Below are 22,000 nucleotides of genomic sequence, written 5' to 3' on the forward strand. Positions count from 1 at the left end.
TTCAGTGTCCCCCATTCTGAAAGATACATGCCCACCCGTGCACATCATGGTATTGGGATTCTTCTCCCCATTAGCAAGTCCTGACGACGCAGCACACACTGGCTTTGGCTACGATGCAGGAGATTTTCCAAACCAGAGCTTTTAGGACCAGCCAATCTCACCCCTTCCCCCTCATTCTGCAGCTAGGGAGAGACACTAAGGTGGGAAATCACTTGCCTCGCTCACTTAGTGCACTTCTGGCTGCTCATCTCGGGATCTTCCTCACCTCCAAGCCTCACACGGACCATCTGCTGGGGGTGATCGAGAACATGACTCCAGAACTAGAGGCAGCCAGGGTAGTGATGACAAGTGTGTGCGTGTGCGTGTGCGTGTGTGAGAGAGAGAGAGAGATGGGCTCATGGGGGCAGCTAGCCTCCCTTGTCTCCATCACCATCATCAACACTGTCATCAGTATCATCACCTTCCTCCTCCTTGTCCTCACTGTCACCATCAGCATCAACATAATCACCATCAGCATCATCTCCACCACCATCATCATCCTCTCCACTACCACCACCATCATCATCTCCACCACCACCATCATCATCTCCACCACCGCCACCACCATTAGTATTTTTCCCTAGTCCTTTATTAATGATCTGTAACAAAATTTTCTTTCTACTCTCATCTCAACCCACCTAAGGGAGGCTAGGTGGGGGGCCTCGGGTGGCAAAGTCTAGCCCTGCCCTGTAGCAAGAGAGGACTCCCGAGGCTGGATTCCTCAGTACCTGGGTGATGATGTCAGGATTGCCAAGTCCCCTCCCAGGGTCTCCACTTTCCCATCTATCCGTGTGGCATCAGGGGGTTCCTGTGAGGCTCAACATGGGTGGTTGCCAGAAGATACTTTGTAAGCTGTTATGTCGAATGCCAAGGAACGGGGGTCCTTAGACACACTGACGTAATCCTTGATCAGTTTGGAGGAGTTTTTAAACACATGCGAGGCATCCCTATAAAGGTGGGAGGGGTCCCTATGCAGACAGGCGAGGTCCTTATGCAGGTGGAAGGGGTCCCTATGCAGACATGCCGGGTTCTTACGCGGGTATGCGGAGGGTTTAACGCATTCTGGAGTGGTCTATACACATAGGGTTTGCGTAGTGACGCTATGTCCTTACGTAGGCTAGGGGGAAAAGTGGGAGGGGAATTTTACCCCAATAAAGGCGTCTTTTACAGGTGAGATACTTTTGCACACAGAAATGAGGGATTTTTATTCATGCAACTGGCCGTCATTTGTAATATGCTGTGCGAATTCTAGCGACCTTTACTTACACGGACATGAAGGTGCAGTGAAGGTTCCACATAAAGGGATCATTATGTCATTATGTTTTAGGGTGACATAGCAGCATGAGGGGCCTTATATGGACAAGGAAGGCTATTTTCAAGTCGCGGTACAGCCCAGCTGTCCTGATGCCGCCGACGCCAGCAGAGCGGTACCTGGGTGGGCAGCAGGTGGGAGACTCCACGGAGGGGCGGAGCGCGGGGACCCGCGGCTGGCGCCCGCAGTCCCCCCTGCAGCCGCCAGGGGCAGCACCGTTCCCCCCTGGCCCGCCGCGCCTCCCCCAATCTCCGCCTCCCACCCCCTCCCTCCCCCCGCTCCCGCTCCCCTGAGCCCCGCCAGACCCCGCTCCGCCCGCGCCCCGCTCGACTCCGGAGGCTCCCGCAGCCCCGGCGTCCGCCCCGCTGCCCCCTCCCCCGGGGGCCATGGGGGCGCCCCCGGGCTACCGGCCCTCAGCTTGGGTGCATCTCCTCCACCAGCTGCCCCGCGCCGACTTCCAGCTCCGCCCGGTGCCTAGCGGTTTCGCGCCCCGAGAGCAGGAATACCAGCAGGTGGGAACGGGCGCCCGGTCCTGGGGGCCAGGGCTGGGGGCCGGAGCTTCTGGGTCCCCAGGGAGGAGGGGGCTCGATCACAGATTCCTGTGTTCTCTGGGGCTGGGGGCCGGGCCCGGACTTTGGGGTATCAGAGAGAGGAGGAGCCTAGGGCACCCACACCTGGAGGCTCCCCTGGGACGGGCGCTGGGGTCCAGAGCCCCAACTCCTTAGATAAGGAAGGGTTAGGGCCCTGGACCCCTGAGTGCCTGAAGAGGAGGAGACTGGGGTCCCCTGGATTCTCGGGTCTCTGAGGTCTGCCTGGGAAGCCAGCCTCCAGGGTCATTGGGAGGGTAGGTCCACTCTCCGTGCCCTAAAGGATGATCCGCCCCCCACAGAACAAGAGCTGGAAAACATGCCCCAGTTAAGGTGGGACCCGGAGAGAGCGGACCTGGTAATGGTGGAGAGGGAAAGCTGGGGTTCCGGGTGGGACTGAGAGCCTGAAATGGGGAAGGGGGGTGAGGGCCAGGCTGGGAAGACTTGGTGGTGCTGGAAGAGGAAGCGTCCGGCGTGTCCCAGGACAGAGGGCCGTCAGGGCGCCGGAGGGGTGGGGGGCGAAGCGGAGGCTGGGCTTGGGGAGCCGCTGGGGATGACAGACGTGGGTCCCGGAGGGTGGGGCCAGTGCGGGAACCTCACAGAAGCCAGGGTCCCTAGGGAAAGAGCCCAGCTTGGGGCAGCTCCAATGGGGCGAGAGAACTGTCCCCTGACCCAGTTTAATTCGAGTCCTTGACTTTGAGATTAATGAGGAGAAAGGCTTGGCTGAGCTGGGGACTGGGTGGGGGGGCTGGAAGTCCTGCCCTGGCCCCAGCAGGGGTCCTGGGCCCTGCCTGTAGGGTCTGAGCCCGTTGGATCTGTCCTGGGTTGCTCCCGGGAACTGGGACTGGGGATTGGAGAGCTTAGGAGGAGTGGGGGGGTCCCAGCAAAGCGGGGAGGGGGACGTGCGCTGCATTCTGAGCTATTTGGGTCATGGCTGGCACAGCCGCGAGCTGCTCTTCCCCGCCTACTCCACGCCGCCCCCTCTCGCCGCCAAACGGGGATCGCCGTCCCCTCGCCCACAGCCTCCGGGTTACACAATCGCAACCTCCAACGCTGTCCCTCCGACTCCCGGCCTCGCCAAGACTCACGCCCGCTCAGGGCCACGGAGACCTCCCTAAGCCGCACGCGGGGTCTCGGAGTCACTGAGAGCTCCGCTTGGCCGGCTGTCGCCAGTCAGGGTCACAGTGCGGGTCGCGCACACAGACCCCAGCAGGACATTCCCATCCCCTGAGATGGCCCCCCTGGGCACAGCTGGAGACACAGCCGGGGACCCTGGGACATGGACCTGCGAGGACACACACACACAGCCACATACACACACTCACACTCACTCATATGCACACTCAGACTCACACACACCCACGATACCCACTTATTCCCATATACACACTCACACTCACACACTCACACACACTCACACTCTCACACACTCACACAACACCAGACACCACTCAAGGAACTGTGCCCAGAATACACAAATACCAACAGATGTACTCTCTCTCATCTGCAGACACAGGTGCACCCATGATACACACACGCCTCACACTCACACTCACACACAGGTGTATCCTCATCTCAAGACAGACAAATTCAGTCAAAGATAGAACATCCAGTCTCACACCAGACACAAAACCTGCACACACTTGTGACACACTCCACTGTGAGGACAAAGGCAGAAACACTGTGGTTTAGGAGAAACAGCTTTGGTGTGTCCAGAGCTGTGATTCTGATCCCGATGTTGCCCCCACTGGCTGTGTGGCTCAGGGCAAACCCCTGCCCCACTCTGGGCCTCTGGGCAGACAGGACTGCACAGGTCTGCTGTCAACTCCTGCCACATGGAGAGCCCTGTTACTCTGCGAGGCTCTTCCAACTACAGACACGTTTTCTCTGCCTGCCTCTGTCCTCACAGGCTTTGGCTGTGTCCTCATCTCTGTCCTCGTCTGTCACTGTCACTCCTGCCTCTCCAGCCTTCCAGACTGCCTCTTTCTTTGATCTCTCTTTCTCTCTGACTCTGTTATCTCCATCTCTTTTGGTCTCTGTCTTTTTCTGTCTTATCACTGCACCCCTCTGTCTGTTTCTGGTCTTTATTTCTCCTTTCTTGGCTATGTCTTTCTGCCTGTGTCTCTCTCTACCTGCCCCACCCTATTCTGAGTCTTGCCCGCGTGTGTGCGTGCGCGCGCACACACGCACACACACATACACGTGCGTGCGCGCACACATGCACACACACACATACACGTGCGTGCACACACGCACACACACACGTGCGTGCGCGCACACATGCACACACACACACACGTGAGTACATGCTGCCACACAGCCCCCCACCCGCCCCTGGGTGCCAGGCTCATGCTGCAGTGGGGTGTGGAGCTCAGGGGCAGGGGAGAGAGCGCGTGGTGAGCTGGGAGGACTAGCAGGGAGGAGGAAGGAGGCCGCACGCCCCACAACCTGGCACACGGCACCAGGAACAGGCGCCCTCGCCCGTCCCCTGATCCCACACAGTTCTGGGAGAGCCTCAGCAGGGTTTTGGGAGATGCTCCCTTCAGACTGCCAGTTGCAGTGAGGAGGAAACCAAGGCTCAGAGAGGGGGAGGCCCTGCTAAAGGTCGCACAGCCATTGGGGGGCAGAGCAGAACCGGAACCCAAGGGTGGGGACCCCCAGTTGGAAACTCCCTGCGGGGACCTGTCCCTAAATCCCAGAGCCCCAGCTGCCAGCTTGGGAGGGGCTGGGGACTCAGTCTTCCCTCAGACCTGGCCAGGGGTGTGTCCCATCCCTACTCTGACATCCTGGTCCCAGACCCACACAGGAAGGGAGCTCTGAGTCTGGAATGCGCCAGCGCCCTCTGAGGCCTGCTGTCACCCCTTCCCCAGGCCCTGTTGCTGGTGGCGGCCTTGGCGGGCCTGGGCTTAGGCCTGAGCCTCATTTTCATCGCTGTCTACCTCATCCGCTTCTGCTGCTGCCGGCCCCCAGAGCCCCCCGGGGCCAAGAGCCCCCCGCCTGGGGGAGGCTGTGTCACCTGGAGCTGCATTGCTGCCCTTCTCGTCGGCTGGTAATGGGGCCCCAGGGTGGGTGGGCAGCGGGACGGGGCTCCCCAAGCTCTCTGTCAGCCTTCCTGGTGGTGTCCTGGCACGTGGGAGAAGAAGACAGGAAGGACACTCCCCCCTGCCATTTTACAATCCTACTGCTGCCTCGAGGCAGAGAGAATTGTTCCCATTTGATGGATGGAGAAACTGAGGTTCCAGACAGGAAGTGACTTTCCCAAGGGCAGCCAGCCTGGCGGGAAAGGACAGGGGTTAAAGCTTGGTGGCAGTCAGACTGCTTGGTTTTGGTGGCTCTCCTAATGAACAGCTATGCAACCTAAGGGAGTGGTAGAATCTCTCTGGGCCTCAGTTTTCACACCTGTAAAATGGGCATTACAGTACCACCACCTCCTAGTCATGGTAAGACTAAATGCGAGGCAGCACAGTGTGTGTCTCACAGTTGTACTCAGTAAATGTTAACTCGTGATGTCATTTACTCATTCATTTAACAACTCCTTATTGAGTGTCTGCTAAATGCCAGATACTGAACAAGCCAGACAAGGAGCTCCTCACGCAGCTCACATTCGAACCAGGGTTGTGGACAGTAGACAGATACAATTCAAGGGCACCTACTCCACGCCCAAACCGGAGCTGCTCCAACTCCTTCTCACAATAACGCCGCTGGATTCAGGGTTGTCATGCCCAGTGTTGAAAGAGGAAGGCTCCGGGAGGGGATGGAGGGCAACTTTTGAGGGCTGTGTGGCTTCAGAGGCAGAGTGGAGGTTCAGGCCCATGCTGCTAGGAGCTCAGGGGGCTTCTAACATAAACACACCATTTACCAGGAGCCAGTTCTGAGCACAGCCCCCTCCCTGGCAGGGCAGCACCCCCAGGTCATGGGCAGCTGTCCTATTCCACAGATTAGGGGACTGAGGATCCCAGAGAGCCAGATACCTGCCCTGGACCCAGCTGGCAGATGGGGGACCTGTGTGGGTGTCTCCTACAGCCAGCTGGGGGAGTGGCCTGAAGCCCTCACCCCAGGCTGGGCTCACTGCAGGGAGAAGCATCGTGTGTGTGTGTGTGTGTGTGTGTGTGTGTGTGTGTGTGTGGGGTCATACGTGGCGGGGGGGGGGTGGGGGGGTGGTGCCCTATATCCAAGACACTTCCTCATCAGGCTCTCCAGAGTGGGGTTGGACAGGGAAGGTGGACAAAGGCCCAGTGGGGGAGAGACACGGCCCAGCCCCCGCAGCCTGGGAACAAGAGAAGCTTTGTGAGACTCAGAACAATGGGGCGGGGGCACCGGGGCGGGGGCACTGGGCGTCTGATCCCAGGGCTGGGGGTGGAGGCCTGCATAGTGGGGCTGGGAACTGTGAGGGTGTCCCACTCCCGCCCTCTCCACTGTGGGACACGGTGGCGGGCAGGGGAATGGGGCCCCGCATTCAGGCCCCACAATGGAGCTCTGTGTGTTGGGAGGGCTGGGGTGGGGGCGGGGGGAGGGGGCCGGCTTCTGGCCCATCCTCCAGCCCTCCCTTGCGTATTCCCTTGATCCCCTCCCAGCTGGCCAAACCCTTGGGTCCTGCGGTGGGTGGGAAAAGGCTGAGAGCTCCAGGCTCGGTGACCCCCAGGAGATGGTGGCAGCTGGGGGGCCCTGCACTCCTAGGAACCCCCAGAGGTGGGGCGGGGAATGCCTGGGCCCTGGAGGGAGCCTTTCTGATGGCCCTAAGGACTCCTAGGACAGGTGCTGAGAAAGCTGGATACTTGGCAAAGGATGGGGGGGATGGATTTGGGGCAGGCAGAGGACAACTTCCCATCCTGGGCTAGGCGTGGCTGGGGTTCCGTTCCAGGGCGGTGCGAGTTAAATCTGGGGCTCCCTCCCCTCTGCCACTCCACCCACCATTAGCATCACAATGACGTCCCTGGCTGGGGGAGTGAGGCCTTCCCGTTACCTTGGCAACCGATGGGGGCCAGGCTGAAGTCGCTCTTTTCCCACGGTGGCAGGCTAGACCAAGGGGGTGGGGGCTGCAGATGGGATGGGTGGATGAAGAGGTGGGGTGGAGGGGGCAGGGCAGGGTTGGGGGGACAGTGGCCCCCAGGGTCCCAGGACTGGTTGAGATTTCCCCTCCCTCCTCCTCCCCTCAGCGCTGGCATTGGCATCGGTTTCTATGGTAACAGCGAGACCAGTGATGGGGTGTCCCAGCTCAGCTCAGCCCTGCTGCACGCCAACCACACGCTCAGCGCCATTGATCACCTGGTGAGGGGGCCAGCGGCCACCGGACCCCAGACCCACACCCTGACTGGCTCCCCACACAGGGACCTTGGAGCCCTACACCCTGGGGACAAAGGGATCAAAGCTCAGAGCCAAAACCCCAGGCTTGAAACTTAGGACCCCACTTCGTACTCAGTCAGACCTACCAACCTCAGACTACATGCCCAGCCCCCAACCCTGCCTGCAAATCGAGGAGCTCACACATGGGACCCTTAGAATCTTGAGCCAGTTATAGAACTTAAGGCCCAAACCCAAACCCGACTCACACCCAGGCCCAGCCCTGGACTTTAACTGGTAGCCCAAACCAGATAGAGACCAAACACCAGGGACCCCAGCCCCTGTCCTCCGGTCAGATCCAGGGCCCCAGACCTGATCTTTGGCCCACCTGAAGGGTCAGGGAACTCAGCCCTGAGACCCAGGACCCAGACTCGAGGCTTCAGCTCTGACCCCCAGCCCCAGGATTCTGGCCTTTGGGGCTGAGACCTGGCCTGATCTCGGACCTTAGATTCCATGTCCGGTTGCAGACCCTGGACCACGGGACCCAGACTGGAGACCCCAGACCCTGGGGGGCAGATGCAAACTTCAGATCTAAGACTCCTGACTTAATCCCAGTCCCGGGGCTGGAACCCCTACACCAGGATCAAGCCACCCACCACCCAGAGCTTCTGATAGAGGGCACAGAACTCTACGAACTGGACCTCTGAGCCCCCTCCCAGACCCCTCCCCTCCTTCTGTCTTCAGACGCCCTCAGACCTCAGCCTCAGACCCACTATTGTGCACTATGACTTCACCCCTAAGCCCCTGTCCCTTAACCGTGGGCTTTCCCCCAGGACGTCCTCCCAGACCTCAGACCCTGCCCTGCCCCCAGGTGCTGGAGACGGTGGAAACGCTGGGTGAGGCAGTGAGGACAGAGCTGACCACCCTGGAGGAGGTGCTCGAGCAGCGCACGGAGCTGGTGGCTGCTGCCCGGGCCGCTCGGCGGCAGACAGAGGCTGTGGCCCAGCAGCTGCAGGGACTGGCCTTCTGGCAGGATGTGCCCCTGAGCCCCCTGCAGGTGGCTGAAGATGTGTCCTTCGTGGAGGAGTACAGGTGAGAGGCTGCTTTTCTGCCCTGTGCAGCTGCAGTTCTCAGACTGGGTTCCCAGAGGGACGGTTGGCAATGTCTGGAGCAATTTTGGTTGTCACAGCTGGGGAAGTAGGTGATGTTACTGGCATCTAGTGGGTGAAGCCCAGGGATGCTGCTCCACATCCTACAATGCACAGGACAGAGTGGTCCAGCCCCGATGTCAGCTAGGATGACAACGTTGATAAACCCTGCTGTGGAGGGACAGATGGAGTGACCTGGTGCCCATCCTCACACCCATGTACTTGCCCCTGCGATTGTAACTTCACTCAATTATTCACACACTCATTCATTCTCTGACTCGCTCGTTCAGCAAGTCACACTTGGACTCAGGCACTCCTGGACTCACCTGGCAACTCACTCGTTCATCTGTGCGACACGTGTATTTGTTCAGCGAATATTTATTTGGCACCTTCTGGTTAGAGAAGCAGTGTGCCCACGAGGTTAGAAACCTGGAGTCTAAAGCCAGACTGCCACTCGCTAACCGTGTGGCCTTACACAGTCACTTTCCATCTCCCTGCCTCTGTTTGCTTGTCTGTAAAATGGGTGTCGTGGTAGCGCTCCCCTCACTGGATTGTTGAGGACCAGATAAATCAGTATCTGTCGTATCTGTCGAGCGCTTAGAATGGCGACCAGCACACAGTGAGCATTGTAGAGGTGCTTGCAATGGGCAGACGTGCCAGGAATAGGGGCAGAGCCATGGACAAGAGGCTGAAATCCCTGTCCCAGCGGAGGCGCCCCCAGTGGAAGGACCAGTAGGAAACAAACGCAGGAGTAAAGCAAGTCCTCTGCAAGGTGTTGGGCCGGGAGAGCTTCGGAGAATATTAAACAGGCGTTGGCAGGGGAGCAGGTGCCAGGAAATATCTTCCGGGTGCAGCAATGTAAAAGTGCCTGTCACTTAGGAGTCCCTCAACAAGCAAAATCAGGGGCCCCCAAGGGAGAATCTTGCTGCAGCTGTTCACAGGCAGCAGGAGGGGGCACCTTCCCTGGGGGGGAGCGGTCAGGGACCAGGGTTCTGGGAGTGAAGCCCACAGCTATGTGGGGACTGCAGAGAAAGATGCTGTTAGGTGAGCACTTACTATGTGTCAGGCACTGTCCTGTGGCCTCGCCTGCATTCTCCTCGTTAATCATGGTGAATTACTATTATTTAATTGTTAATTTTAAAAGTACATCTAAATTTCCTTACTAATGGTTAGGGTAATATTTAAGTGTGCCCGTGTGCTTGGCACTCTTCTAAGCCCTTTACCTGTGTTCGCTCATTCAACTCGCAAGAAACTTTGGAAGTCAGTGCTGTAATGCGCTCCCCACATTACAGGTGGGGAAACTGAGACACAGAAGGTTACGGTTACTGGGACAGAGTCACTTAACTGGTTAAGTGGAGGGGCTGGGGTAGAGACCCAGGCAGACTGTGCCTCCAGACACCATGCCCGTGGGTGGGCGGTGAGACCCTTTTGTGAATGTGCACATAGAGTGAATGTCTCCACTCTGCAGGGCAGGGTAGCGGGCGAGGGGCTGGGGCGCAGAGAGGCCAAGCCACATGTCCATGCTCAAAGAGCTTGTGTGTGGTCCGGCCAGGGTTCAGTCCCAGGTGCTCAGGACCTATAACCGCTCCAGTGTCCCGTGTCCTAACACATCCGTGGCACAGGTGAGCTGGGCTGTGGCCCAGAGACTCTCAACAGGCTGAGCTGGGAGTGAACATGGGGTGCTGCTCAGTCTGGATGCCTGGAGGCTGGGTTTGCTGCGTCAGCCCTACCCTGTCCCCTCCCAGGTGGCTGGCCTATGTCCTCCTGCTGCTCCTGGAGCTGCTGGTCTGCCTCTTCACCCTCCTGGGCCTGGCGAAGCAGAGCAAATGGCTGGTGATTGTGTAAGTCCGAACGGTAGGAGGGACCCATTGCTAGACAGACGTCCCAGTGCTGTGCCTGGCATTTTCCCTGGTGGACAGGACCTCACTCAGTCTCACGACTCTCTTACACAACGGCTCATGGTCCTTCCTGGGCTGGGCCAGGCACCATGCTAAGGGATGGGCATGCAGAGAGACAGGGAGGAAGACCCCAAAACAGGCAGTCCTTGCAGTGTGGAGCGTGCTGAAATCATGGAAAGAATAATGACCATGCTTGCAATAAAGAGGAGGATGATCGCTGACATCTACTGAGGGCCGTGCACTCTGACTCCTTCACTTGCCACAACAATCCCATGGAGGAGGTACCGTTAGGCTCCCATCTGGCAGGTGAGGGACCTGAGGCAGAGGCACCAAGTTCAAGCCTGCATGGCCCTTAAGTGGCACTGCAGAGCTGCAGGATCCACATTCTTATTTAACAACTCACTCTATGTGCCGGACACTCTTCTGGGCGCTCCATGGAACCCACAGGCCCACCCTCCCTGCTTAACAGAGGGGGAGACTGAAGCTCAGAGAGGTTGGGCCACTTTCCCAGGGCCACACAGCTAGGAAATGCCAGAGCCGGGATTCAAACCGGGCCAGCCTATCCCACTGGAAGAGCCTGCCCGTGTATCCTCTCTGCCTCTGGGGAGGGGGCTGCGCTTGTGCCCACGCTCCCCCTGGGGTGAGAGGTCCTGCCACCCTGTCCAGGCCCCCACTGAGGCTTGCAGGCAGGCGAGCATGGCCACGGCAGATCAGGGCTGGGACTGGAGGTCCCTCTTGCTTGCTGACCATCCCGCCAGTGCTGACCCCGCCCTACCCTGGGAGAAGTCCAGAGGAGGCCAGGCAGAGCTGGGGGCTGACCAGGCTGCGGGTGCACCTGGGAGCATGTGGGGGAGGTGCTGGGCCCCAGGAAAGTGAGCCCAGAGGTGGGCAGTCACCCTCCCGCATCCCAGAGCAAGGCAGGGCAGAGAGGAGCTGGGATCCAGGCTGCAGACCTGCCAGCCCAGGGCTCTTCTCACCCCCCTGCCCCCCCACCTCTGGGCAGGGGCCAGATGTTCAGGTCGACATCAGCAAATACCAGCCCCCAACTTCTCTGTGCCTAATTCTGATCCTCCAGGCTCCAGAGGTGGGCAGAGGATGAGGGTGGGGCTGTGCCGGGGTTTAGGGTGTGGGAAGGGCAGAGGCAAGGTGGAGAGATTAAAAACCCCGAGCCCAATCCCCCCGCCCCCACCCACTACAGGATGACGGTGATGAGTCTCCTGGTTCTCATCCTGAGCTGGGGCTCCATGGGCCTGGAGGCAGCTACCGCCGTGGTGAGTGCTGGGGCCGCTGGAGGTCATGGATCCTGGGGTGGGGTGGAGCCCACTGCCTTAGTCCTGAGAGGGAAGAATTGGGGGACACAATCACAGTTCTGAGGTTTAGGGCTGTCTCCTGGGTCCCAAGGGGACGAAGGTTTGTGTCCTAGATACTTGGGCTCTAAGGGAAGAGGGACTGGGGGCCCGGACCCCCGGGTCTGAAGGGAAAGGGCCTGGGGAGCCAGGCACTGGGTGCTGTGGGCATGTGGAATCGGGGCAGTTTCAAGTCTGGGCCCTTCTCTCTGCCTCCCTCAGGGCCTCAGTGACTTCTGCTCCAATCCGGACATCTACATCCTAAACCTGACCCAGGAGGAGACAGGGCTCAGCTCAGGTGATTCTCATTGACCTGGTGGTGGACCTGGTGGGTGAGTGCAGGCCCTGGTTTCCTCAGGCCTGGGGGGTTGGGGGGATCAAGCGCCCTCAACCAGGCGAGACCCAGTCCTCTGGAAAGGAGCTCCCAGCGCCTCTCCCTGCGGGCTGGAAGGAGTGCCAGGTGCCACTGTCAGCAGAGAGAGGGTCAGGAGGTGGGCCTGGGCCTCAGGGATGGGAGGACTGACTGGCCTCTTGGGGAAAATGCAGGAGCACAATAAGTCAGCATTTCCCAGGAAGAGTGTGGCGACTAGCGTGTCCCCGGCTGTGGCTGGAGCCAGGGATGAGGGGTTGCTGGGGTGAGGGTGGGCGGGTCTCTGAATGGCAGGCTGTAGGGCTCCAGGGAGGGCGCCTGAGCCCGGGAGGTCCCTGGGGGCCCAGGCTCATGGACTCCTTCCCTCTCTTCCTCCCACTTCAGACATCCTGAGCTATTATTTTCTCTGCAACCAGGCCGTCTCCAACCCCTTTCAACAGGTTAGGGCTGCGGGCAAAGGGCAAAGGAAACGGGTGTGAGGGCACCAGGAACCTGGGCTCTCAAGGGAGGAGGGCGGGGCGGGCCTGGGACTCCTGGGTTCTGGGGAGGATGAAGGTGCCAGGGCCCAGAGTCCTGTCTCCGGGAGAGAAGAGGAGGGCGGGCTGGGGGCGTCCACTACTGGGTTCCTCTCCCTCCCTGTCTTCCGCAGAGACTGACTCTGTCCCAGCGAGCTCTGGCCAACATCCACTCCCAGCTGCAGGGCCTGGAGCGAGAAGCTGTCCCTCAATTCCCTTCAGCGCAGGTCGGTGCGATGGGCGCTCCCTGCACACCGCTCCAAGGGATGGGACGGCGGGGCGGGGCCCCCAGCAGGTGACAGGCTGGGGTGTGTGGGCGGGGCCTGCAGAACGGGGCGGAGCCCGGGCCGTGGGCGGGCCTGATGGATTGGAGGGATAACTACCCGCCCCACCCCTCCCCGGGCACCCCCCCCCGACCCCCCACCCGCAGAAGCCTCTGTTGTCCTTGGAGGAGACGCTGAATGTGACAGAAGGAAACTTCCACCAGTTGGTGGCACTGCTGCACTGTCGCGGCCTGCACAAGGTAAACCCCATCTCCTCCCCAATTTCTACCCCCAAGAAGAGCCTCTGTCTGGACCCACAGAACCACCTCCTTCCTGTCCTTGGACCCTTCCCATTGCCCCTGGGAATTTCTATAGATGGACCAATATTATTTATCTATCATATATCTGTTCTCTACCTATTACCTATCATCTCTCTCTCTGTCATGTGTCATCTGTATTCCTTCCTTTCCTCCCTCCTTCTCCCCCCACTGCCTCACCCCTCTATTGGTAGGGTCCCCACCCCTCCTGCCCCATCTGCTCCTCCCACACTTCCCTTCCTCCTCCCCTCTCCTCTCTCCTTCCTCCTCCTCCCTCCCTCCTAGAGGCTGGGAAGTTTAGTGAGTTCTGGAGCAGGACTGCCTGGCTCTAGTCCAAGTCACTTGACTTCTCTGAACCTCAGTTCCCTCCCTTATAAAACTGGGATTATAAGGATGAGTACCTGTGAGTTCTCACGTGACGTGTGCTGTTAACATACCAGACAGGCAGGGGTAGGCAGGGCAGCTAAGAGGAAGCGTGTGTGGTGTTCTGCAGACTCACTCCAGTCTGGGCTCCGCTGTGGGCCATGTGGCCACAGGCAGGTGAGCTCACTGAGTCTTGGTTTTCCTACATGTACAGTGAGGAAGGATGATACCTTTCTGGATGGTTGTGAGGGCTGAAAAGAAAATCCCCCTTTGAAACAGTGGGAGTTGTTCTAAAACGAGGACCTGACCATGCCTCTCCCTGGCCAGTCTTCCCACCCTAACACCTGGCATGTACGCAGTGCAGGCTTTGCCATGTGCCTGGCTGTTGTATTTTACAGGTAGTAACTCACTGACTCCTCATAATAATGCTCTGAAGAAGGAACTGCTATTATTATCCCATTTAACAGGCTTGGAAGATGAGGTGCAAGGAGTTGAGCGACTTTCCCAAGGTCACACAGCCAGCCCGTGCACATGGAGGGGACAGGGGCCTTCTGGAGGGTCACTGGGCCCCTCCTCCAGCCCCCACAGCCAGGCAGTTGCTCAGTCTTGTCCCTTCTGCTTCTGGAATGTCTTTGTCCAACCACCCCCAAGGCCCCTGCTTCAGCTCAGGCCTTGTGCTCTCTCCAGGAGAAGGATGCATGCCCACCTTCCAGCCTGTCCCCTTGGGGACTCTAGAATAGGGTTCTCAGATTCAGCAAACAGCAAATAATGCTTTACTATACATACATCCTGTGCAATGTTGGGGAGATACTTATACTAAAAAATGATGTGTTGGGTGTCTGATGTTTGAATTTACCTGGGAGTGCTGTGTTTGATGTGGCAACCCTACCCCAGAGGGAGCCATCCATACCAGAGCATGGATTTGAGCTTTTCCTGGTCCTGCTCTGATCCCTCCAGTGGCTGTCATTGCCCCCAGGCTTCTGAAACTGACATTCTGACAGGGGTGGGGCAGCGGGCGCTGCATCAATACTCAGAACTGCTGCATGTGTGAGCTGAGAAAGGCTGGGGGGCCCGGGCTACCCTGCTCTTTTGTACAAGGGTAACCAGGGGCCCAGACATTTCTCTATGGTCCAGCAGAGACTGGGCCCCAGACTCCTGTGTGAAGGGAGGGGGTGTGGAAGGGACGGGTCAGAGTCTCTACCCTCCACTGACTGATGCACCATGTAACCCTGGGCTTCTGTTTCCCAGCTGGACCTCACGGTCCCCACATTAAAATCAGGGACAAGGGACTTCAGGGATGAGGAAAAAGAAGGGTGGGCACTGGAACCTGATAGAATCAACTTCCAGGCTGTGTGACTCTGGGCAAGTGGCTGGCCTTCTCTGGGCTTCAACTTCATTCCATTACTGCAAAAGGCAGCAGTGTGATGGGGTTTGGTCTCTGCTTTGCAGGGCTGTGGTAGGGATGAAGGACATTGTGCACGTGCCTGACACTTTCCAAGCTGAACTCCCCATAGCCCTGACAGGCACCTCCCTCCAGGCCTCTCTGGCTCAGTAACGGGCACCCCACCTCACCCAGGTGCTCCAGGCAGACCCTCAGGAATGTCCTTTTGCTCCCTGTCCTTACCTCCCACAACCATTCCGACCGCGAATTCTGTGGGCCTTTCCTCTGAAACCCATCTGGACTCCAAGCACTGCTCAAACCGCCACCACTGCTGCCCTGGTCCCTGTGGTCCTCACCGCCCACCCAGTGCCACAGGAGCCTCTTCCCTGTCCCCTCTCGCCCACCCCATCTGTCCTCCACTCAGCAGCCAACAACCAGGTGATCCTTTTAAGACATAATCCGATCAAGTTCTTCCTTTGCTTAAAACCCTCCAGTGATTCCCCCAACACACGGATTAAAACCCCAGCTCCTCGCCCTGACCTACAAGGCCCTGTGTGGTCAGCCCGGGCCCCGGCTGTCTCTGGCTGTCCCGGGCTCTTCCGCATGCCCTCTGCACCGGCCCAGGGCCTGGCTCCTCCCTGCTGGCCCCGTTCCTGCAGCAGGCCCATCGGCCCCATGCCTCTGCCCTGCACTGCCTCCAGACCCTTCTGTCCCATCAGCCCGTCACCCTCTGGAATGACCTTTCCTGGTCCTGTTTACTAAAGTTTCCCATGCTGGAGACGGGCAATGCCCGGTGGGCCGCAGACTCTCAGTGGACCCCTGCTGAATGAATTCGCCCGTGTGTGCCCGCAGGCATTCAGTACAGGTAGTTCTGCAATTTCCTGGGGAAGATAGTAATCAGTGCTAGCGCTGGTTGAGTGTGTACTATGTGCCAGCTGTCATTCTCAGCTGTGGTTCTTCTAAGTGTTATTCCAAGTGTCCTCCTAAGCCAACGATTTTGCCCCGAGGGACACTTGGCAATGTTGGAGATGTTGCTGGTTGTCACAACTGCAGGAAGGGGTGCTTCTGACACCTAGTGGGTGGAGCACAGTGATTCTGCTCAACACCCTACAATGCACAGGCCCCTTGCAGCAGAGAATTGTCTGGCTTGAAATGTCAGTAGTGTCTAGGTTGGGAAACTCTGCACTAGACCAAGGCAGAGCTGGCCTGGTGACTGGGTGCTTCCTGGGTGCCAGGCCTGTTACACTGATGACTGCATTCTGTCCTCAGAACAGCCCTTTGACAGGGGAGGAAACCAAGGCACAGAAAGGTTGGGTGACTTGTTCAGTACCACACAGCCAGGTGGACAGTCCAACTCACGTGTGCAGAGTATGTGTGTGTGCTGGGCAGGTGGGGGGCACTGCCTGACAATGCCCTCCACCCCCAGGACTATGGTGCAGCCCTGCGGGGCCTGTGCGAAGATGCCCTGGAAGGCTTGCTCTTCCTGCTGCTCTTCTCCCTGCTGTCTGCAGGGGCCCTGGCCACTGCCCTCTGCAGCCTGCCCCGTGCCTGGGCCCTCTTCCCGCCCAGGTCAGGAGGGGAGAAAGGGCAGGGTCCTGGGGGAGGGGAAAGGAGGGTAGCACCTGAGGACCACTGTTGGGGGGGGGCGGTGTAGCCTCCTGATGGGTCCCCCATCCTGCCTCTCTGCCACTCCCCGCATCGCACCCCAGTGACGACTACGATGACACAGACGATGACGACCCTTTCAACCCTCAGGTACTGGACCCCTGGGTCTGAGGGAGGAGGGGCTGGGGACAGGACCCCTGAGTATGAGAGGGGGGGCTGGGGACCCACAGTACAAAGCAGATTCCCATTCCATCCCCTCCTCTCACTGGAATCTTCCTGGCAGGAATCCAAGCGCTTCGTGCAGTGGCAGTCGTCTATCTGAGCCTCTCCTCCCTGCCAGAGTGGAGCCTGCCTCCCTTCTTCGGTCAGCTTCTGGAGCGACACCCCCAGTTCCGCAGCCTGGCCTCTGCCCTCCTCTCCCACACCCCGAGGCACTCCGGGCTGCAAGCTAGGTGTGCCGCACCCTGGTGGCCCTCCAGCCTGCATCAGTGTCCTGTCTCTGCCTCTCTCCACAGTTCCTTCCCTGGCTGCCGGAGAAGACCCCACTAACCCAGCCTGACTGGGCTCTGACCACTAACACTCCTGGCCACGGACACCCTGCACAGGACCACCTCCCTGCCCTGGCCCCTAGGCCCCCCGTCTCTGTCCTTAGCCCTGGGAACAGCTGAGCGGGCAGACCAGGAGGGACCAAGGCTGGCAGGGGAGGGGGCAGACGGACAGCCCCACACCCATTCTCTGACTGCCAGTCCCATACTTGAAGGGACTGAGCTGGGGGGTGGGGGACATGAGTCCCCCCTGGTGCCCCTGCCACGTCCCAGTGGGATCCGGGCCCCTGATCTCAACTTGTGGCACTAACTTGGAAAAGGGTTCATTTAAAATAAAAGGGAAGACTTTATTTTACAAGCAGCTGGGTCCTCCTTATTCCTCCCCTCCCGCTTCCAGCCTCTTGGTTGGGGCTGGGAGATCCCTTCACCCCGGGCCTCTCTTACCAGGCCTCCAGGCTACCGCGTGGTTCTGCTCCTGCCCAGGCTTGGCAGGGGTTCCAAAGAAATTGTTCTTTAGGAAAAAAAGAATTTTTCTTCCTTGATTCTAAAAGTAAGACACATGTCCTGACATAGGAATACACAGATATCTCTGGCACAGAATAGATGGCCTAGAAATAGATCTAAGTGTGCGTGTGTGTGTGTGTGTGTGTGTGTGTGTATATATATATATATATATATAAATATATATGACAGAAGACAGATTTCAAGCCAGTGTGAAAAGGCCTGGTTTAGCAGCAGTGCTGACATATTGGCTCTCCATCTGGCCAAAATCTTCCATGGACAAGTTGGGTAAAAAATCTAAATGAATACAAGTAAAGGGACCAGAAGTATTTCAAGAGAGATTAGGAGCATACTTCTATGTTGTATATGGGGGGGGGCGGGGAGGTGGTGACTAAGAAGAGATCATAAAGCCAGAAAGGAAAAGATAATTTACTTGACAAATTGTGGAATGAAAAAAATACTATAAAGTCAAATGGCTAATTGAGAGCCTGGGGGACAATGTGTATGTGTTGTTTTTTTAACAAATATGACAAACAAATATATTAATCTTAATACATAAATATAATCTATAAGACCTTCCATAAACTAAGAAAAAGACAACTCAATTTAAAAATAAGCAGCAAAAAAAAAAAAACCAAAAAATAAATAAATAACAATAAGCAACAGAGATGAACATTCAGTGAAATGGAATGCCCCACACCACTAAACAGACGAGAAAGACATTCAAGCTCTAATAATTAGGAAATGCAATTTGAGACAACCAGGAACTTTTTTTCACTGCCTAGTTATCATAACATTCAAGAGCAGTGACACCCTGCTGGCAAGGATTCAGGAGGGACAGGTACTCAAGCACACTGCTTCTGAGGCTGGGAATTGCCACCATCCCTTGAAAAAAATAATCTGCTCATATGAGATCAAATAAAAACTGTATACGCCCATCAACCTGACAATTCTGCTTTTGGGAATCAGTTTATAGAAAGAGAACCGCAGGCATCTAAGGATTTATATTTAGAGCTGTTTGCTACCACAATAGTACTGATGGGCTAAATCCGATCAAAACAAAAGTCCAAAAAAAAAGAGAAGCCCAATAAATCACTGCACGGTAGGGCTTTGTGGAAGACACCAGCTCTTGGCTGAGTCTGGGATTTTAGGGAAAACCTGGCAGAGGAGATACTGGAGCTGAGTGAGGCAGACAGCAGTGGCACAGTGGAGAAACACAGAGGTGGTCACACAGTTACGGGCCTGGCTTTGCACTCCTGGGCCCCCATCATGGTCCTGCTTCTCGAAATGCCCCGATGGATGTGGGAAAGTCACTTGACCTGTTAGATCTCAGTTGTATCAAATGGTTATTGTAAATCCAAAATTCCAAAATTCAAAGAGCTCTGAAGAACCAAGCCTTCCCGTAACTCACTGGGCAGGAAAACCCGACCCGCTTAGCATGAGATTACTCATGGACTTTATTTATCCAGCTTGGTGTGAATGTTCACATATTTCCCTGCAGAAATATAACAGGGTTACTTCAAAGGGCTGTGCTGGGTATTGAGGGTATTGTGTGCTATGCGGAATAGAGACTATATTGCCTTTTGAAACGCTGAAAAATCCTGAATCCTAAAACACATCTGGCCCCGGGGGGCTCGGGTCAGAGTTCACTGATGCACAGTGCCAGAGGCCGGGTGTCCAGCACAGGCCTGCCCTTGCTCCATGCTCGTTAATCATCCCTATCTTGCACACTGCAACAAATGTTCAGCGGAGGCCTTTGATGTACGGGCCTGAGGCCGGGAAACAGAAATCCACGACAGTTTCCAGTGAGGGCTCCAGGGCCACATGCGTTGACTCACTTTCTCACGACCACGTGAGCTGCCTGAACCTGGGGAAGCCCTGCTGCTATTCCAGCTTCTTCGCTCTCAAACACTGCCCTCTAGCGCCTCTGGGTCCATTTCCAGAAGCAGAGGCATCTGCTGATGTGTTGGCCATCTGTGAAGCACCCTGAGATCCAGGCCGCTTGATTTCCCATGCCCAGGAGCCTGGTGGGGATCTTTAATCAGGAAGCTTTAACTAAGAAAAAAGAAAAAAAAAAAAGACATGTTGCCTACCCTTTACAAAAGAAAAAACTATTTTTTTACTTAAAAAAAATCTTGCTGTGGGGACTTCCACTTCTGACAAAGATGGAGTAACAGGAACCGGATTTGTTCTCCTTGCTGAAACAACCATAAAAACCAGACCAAATATATAAAACAATGGTGTTCAAGACTCTGGATAGTAAAGTGATCCCTGAGAGATGGAAAACGTCAAGGTGAGCTCTAAAGTTGCCACAGCTTCCTGTGGTGAGTTTCCAGGCTAGGGGACAGGGAAGGGGGGACTGAGACAGAGCCAGGAGGACCCCCTGAGCTGAGAGTCTGGGAAGGCCAAATAAGCTGAAATCCAAAGGGTAGAGCAGTGGAGAGGAGAGAGCTGCAAGAGACAGAACTCTGGAGATCCACAGAGGGCCCTCCCTTGAGTGTTGAGAGTGGATTAGCTCATGCGGGTGAGGACATTACCCAAGGCCCAGGTGCCATAGACTGCAGGTATATGTCGCCCTCTAAATTCATACGTTGAAATCCTAACCCCGAATGTGATGATATTTGGAAGTGAGGCCTTTGGGAGGGATGAGGTCGTGACAGCGGAACCCTCACGAATCGGACCAGCGCCCTTATAAGAGGCCCCGGGAAGCTCATTTGCCCCTTTCCACCATGTGAGGACACAGATAGAAGGTGGGCCCTCACTAGACACCGAATCTACCAGCATCTTGATCTTGAACTTCCTAGCTTCCATAACTGTGAGAAATAAATGTTTGTTATTTATGAGTCCCCTAATCCATGGTATTCTGCTACGGCAGCCCAAATGGACTAAGATACCAGGGAAAGAACCACCTGGGAAGATTAGAGGGAACAGTACCTGAGCACATGGTGCTCACATAGGGCTTGACAAAGTGCCTGTTCTCACCAGCTGAACCAGAAAAACCTCATAACTGAAGGAGCATTGGGTAGAGTACTCAGAAGGGTCTTACATCAGTTGTGGGGAATAACTAGTCCTAGAATAAACACTGCTCTGGCTCCACCACCTGAGAAATCTCAAAAGCAAAACCTAAAAGGATCAAGCTGCTTCCAAGTAACTGCATCCCCAAACAAAGCTCAAGAATATTTACAGGCATACAAAAATAACCAGCACCCAACAAGGTAAAACTGACAAAGTCTAGCATCCTATTAAAAAAAAAATTACCAAACATGCAAAGAAACACGTAAATATAACACATAATGAGGATTAAATTCATTCAATTGAAATTGACCCAGAAGTTGAAATTAGTAGGCAAGAACATTAAAATGGCTATTATACTATACTCCGTATGTTCAAAAAGTTACTCACAGGCATGGAAGACATAAAAAGACCCAAATCAGACTTTGAGAGATAGAAAATTCAGTGTCTGAAATGAAGAATGCACTTATATGGAACCCACAGCAGGTTAGACAATGAAGAAAAAAAGATTCATGTACTTCAAGACACAGCAACAAAAATTATTCATATAAAACACAGAAAAAAAAGAAAGAGTAATTTCTAAAAAATGAAAAGTGTACTGGTGAGCTGTGGGACAACTTCAGGCATCATAATATACGTGTGACTGGAGGATCCTAAGGAGAGAGAAAAGAAGAAACAGAAAAAGCATTTGTAGAAATAATGACCCCAAATTTTCCAAATTCCTTAAAAATATAAACTCGCAGATCCAAGAAACTCAGTGCTATAAATAAAGGAGCATCAAGCCATGAAAATACATGGAGGAAACTTAAATGCATATTACTAAGTGAAAGAAGCCAATCTGTAAAGGCCACATACTGTATGATTCCAATTATATGTTCTAAAAAAGGCAAAACTACAGAGACAGTAAAAAGATCAGTGGCTGCCAGGTGTTGGGGACAGGGAAAAAAAGAATAGGTGGGGAACACTGCAGATTTTTAGGGCAGCGAAACTACTGTATATGATACTATTATGTTGAACGCTTGTCATTATACATTTGTCAAAACCCACAGCACATACAACAGTAAGAGTAAGCCCTAAGGTAAACTTATGGGCTTGGGTGACAGTGATGTGTCCATACAGGTCCTCCAATTGTATCAAATATACCACTCTGGTGTGGATGTTGAGAGTGGGGAAGGCTGTGGTGTGTGCGGGGATGGGCTATATGGGAATTCTGTACTTTTGTAATTTTTGCTTTAAACCTAAAACTTCTCCAAAAAATAAGGTCTACTTTTAAAAAATGCTCAAACCAAAGAAAGGCAGAAAAGAGGAGAAGGGGAACAAAGAAAGATGGGACAAATAGAAATCAAATAGCAAGATGATAGGTTTAAAAGTAACTGTATCAATAATCACATTAAAAGTAGTTGTAGTTTCAGTTGTTGCTGCGACTGGGCCCCTGGAGTGAGAGCTCTGGATTCTGGCTGCAAGAGGAGGAAGCTGGGGCCATGAGAAGGTAAATGATGAGTTTTCCAAGTCAAACAG

At 55.6% G+C, this 22,000-nt stretch overlaps 2 protein-coding genes across 3 annotated transcripts in view; both read left to right on the top strand.

The window, feature by feature from the left end:
- The window catches only part of LOC138374230 (NACHT, LRR and PYD domains-containing protein 7-like), a 672,516-nt gene that overhangs the window by 210,464 nt on the left and 440,052 nt on the right, over positions 1 to 22,000 (top strand).
- Positions 1,650 to 17,485, top strand: TTYH1 (tweety family member 1). 2 transcript variants are annotated; one of them, XM_069458030.1, is made up of 14 exons: positions 1,650 to 1,863; positions 4,809 to 4,987; positions 7,095 to 7,206; positions 8,090 to 8,310; positions 10,112 to 10,207; positions 11,463 to 11,535; positions 11,833 to 11,908; positions 12,365 to 12,420; positions 12,630 to 12,722; positions 12,926 to 13,018; positions 16,246 to 16,388; positions 16,529 to 16,574; positions 16,708 to 16,788; positions 16,940 to 17,485. In XM_069458030.1, the coding sequence occupies exons 1-13, from the start codon at positions 1,738 to 1,740 to the stop codon at positions 16,744 to 16,746; spliced, it is 1,353 nt and encodes a 450-aa protein (XP_069314131.1). In that variant the 5' UTR covers positions 1,650 to 1,737; the 3' UTR covers positions 16,747 to 16,788; positions 16,940 to 17,485. The 2 variants fall into 2 exon arrangements, with proteins under 2 accessions (XP_069314131.1, XP_069314130.1); XM_069458029.1 differs by lacking the exon at positions 16,529 to 16,574.

Source organism: Eulemur rufifrons, chromosome 24 (genome assembly GCF_041146395.1).
Source record: "Eulemur rufifrons isolate Redbay chromosome 24, OSU_ERuf_1, whole genome shotgun sequence".
NCBI classification, from domain to species: Eukaryota; Metazoa; Chordata; class Mammalia; order Primates; family Lemuridae; genus Eulemur; species Eulemur rufifrons.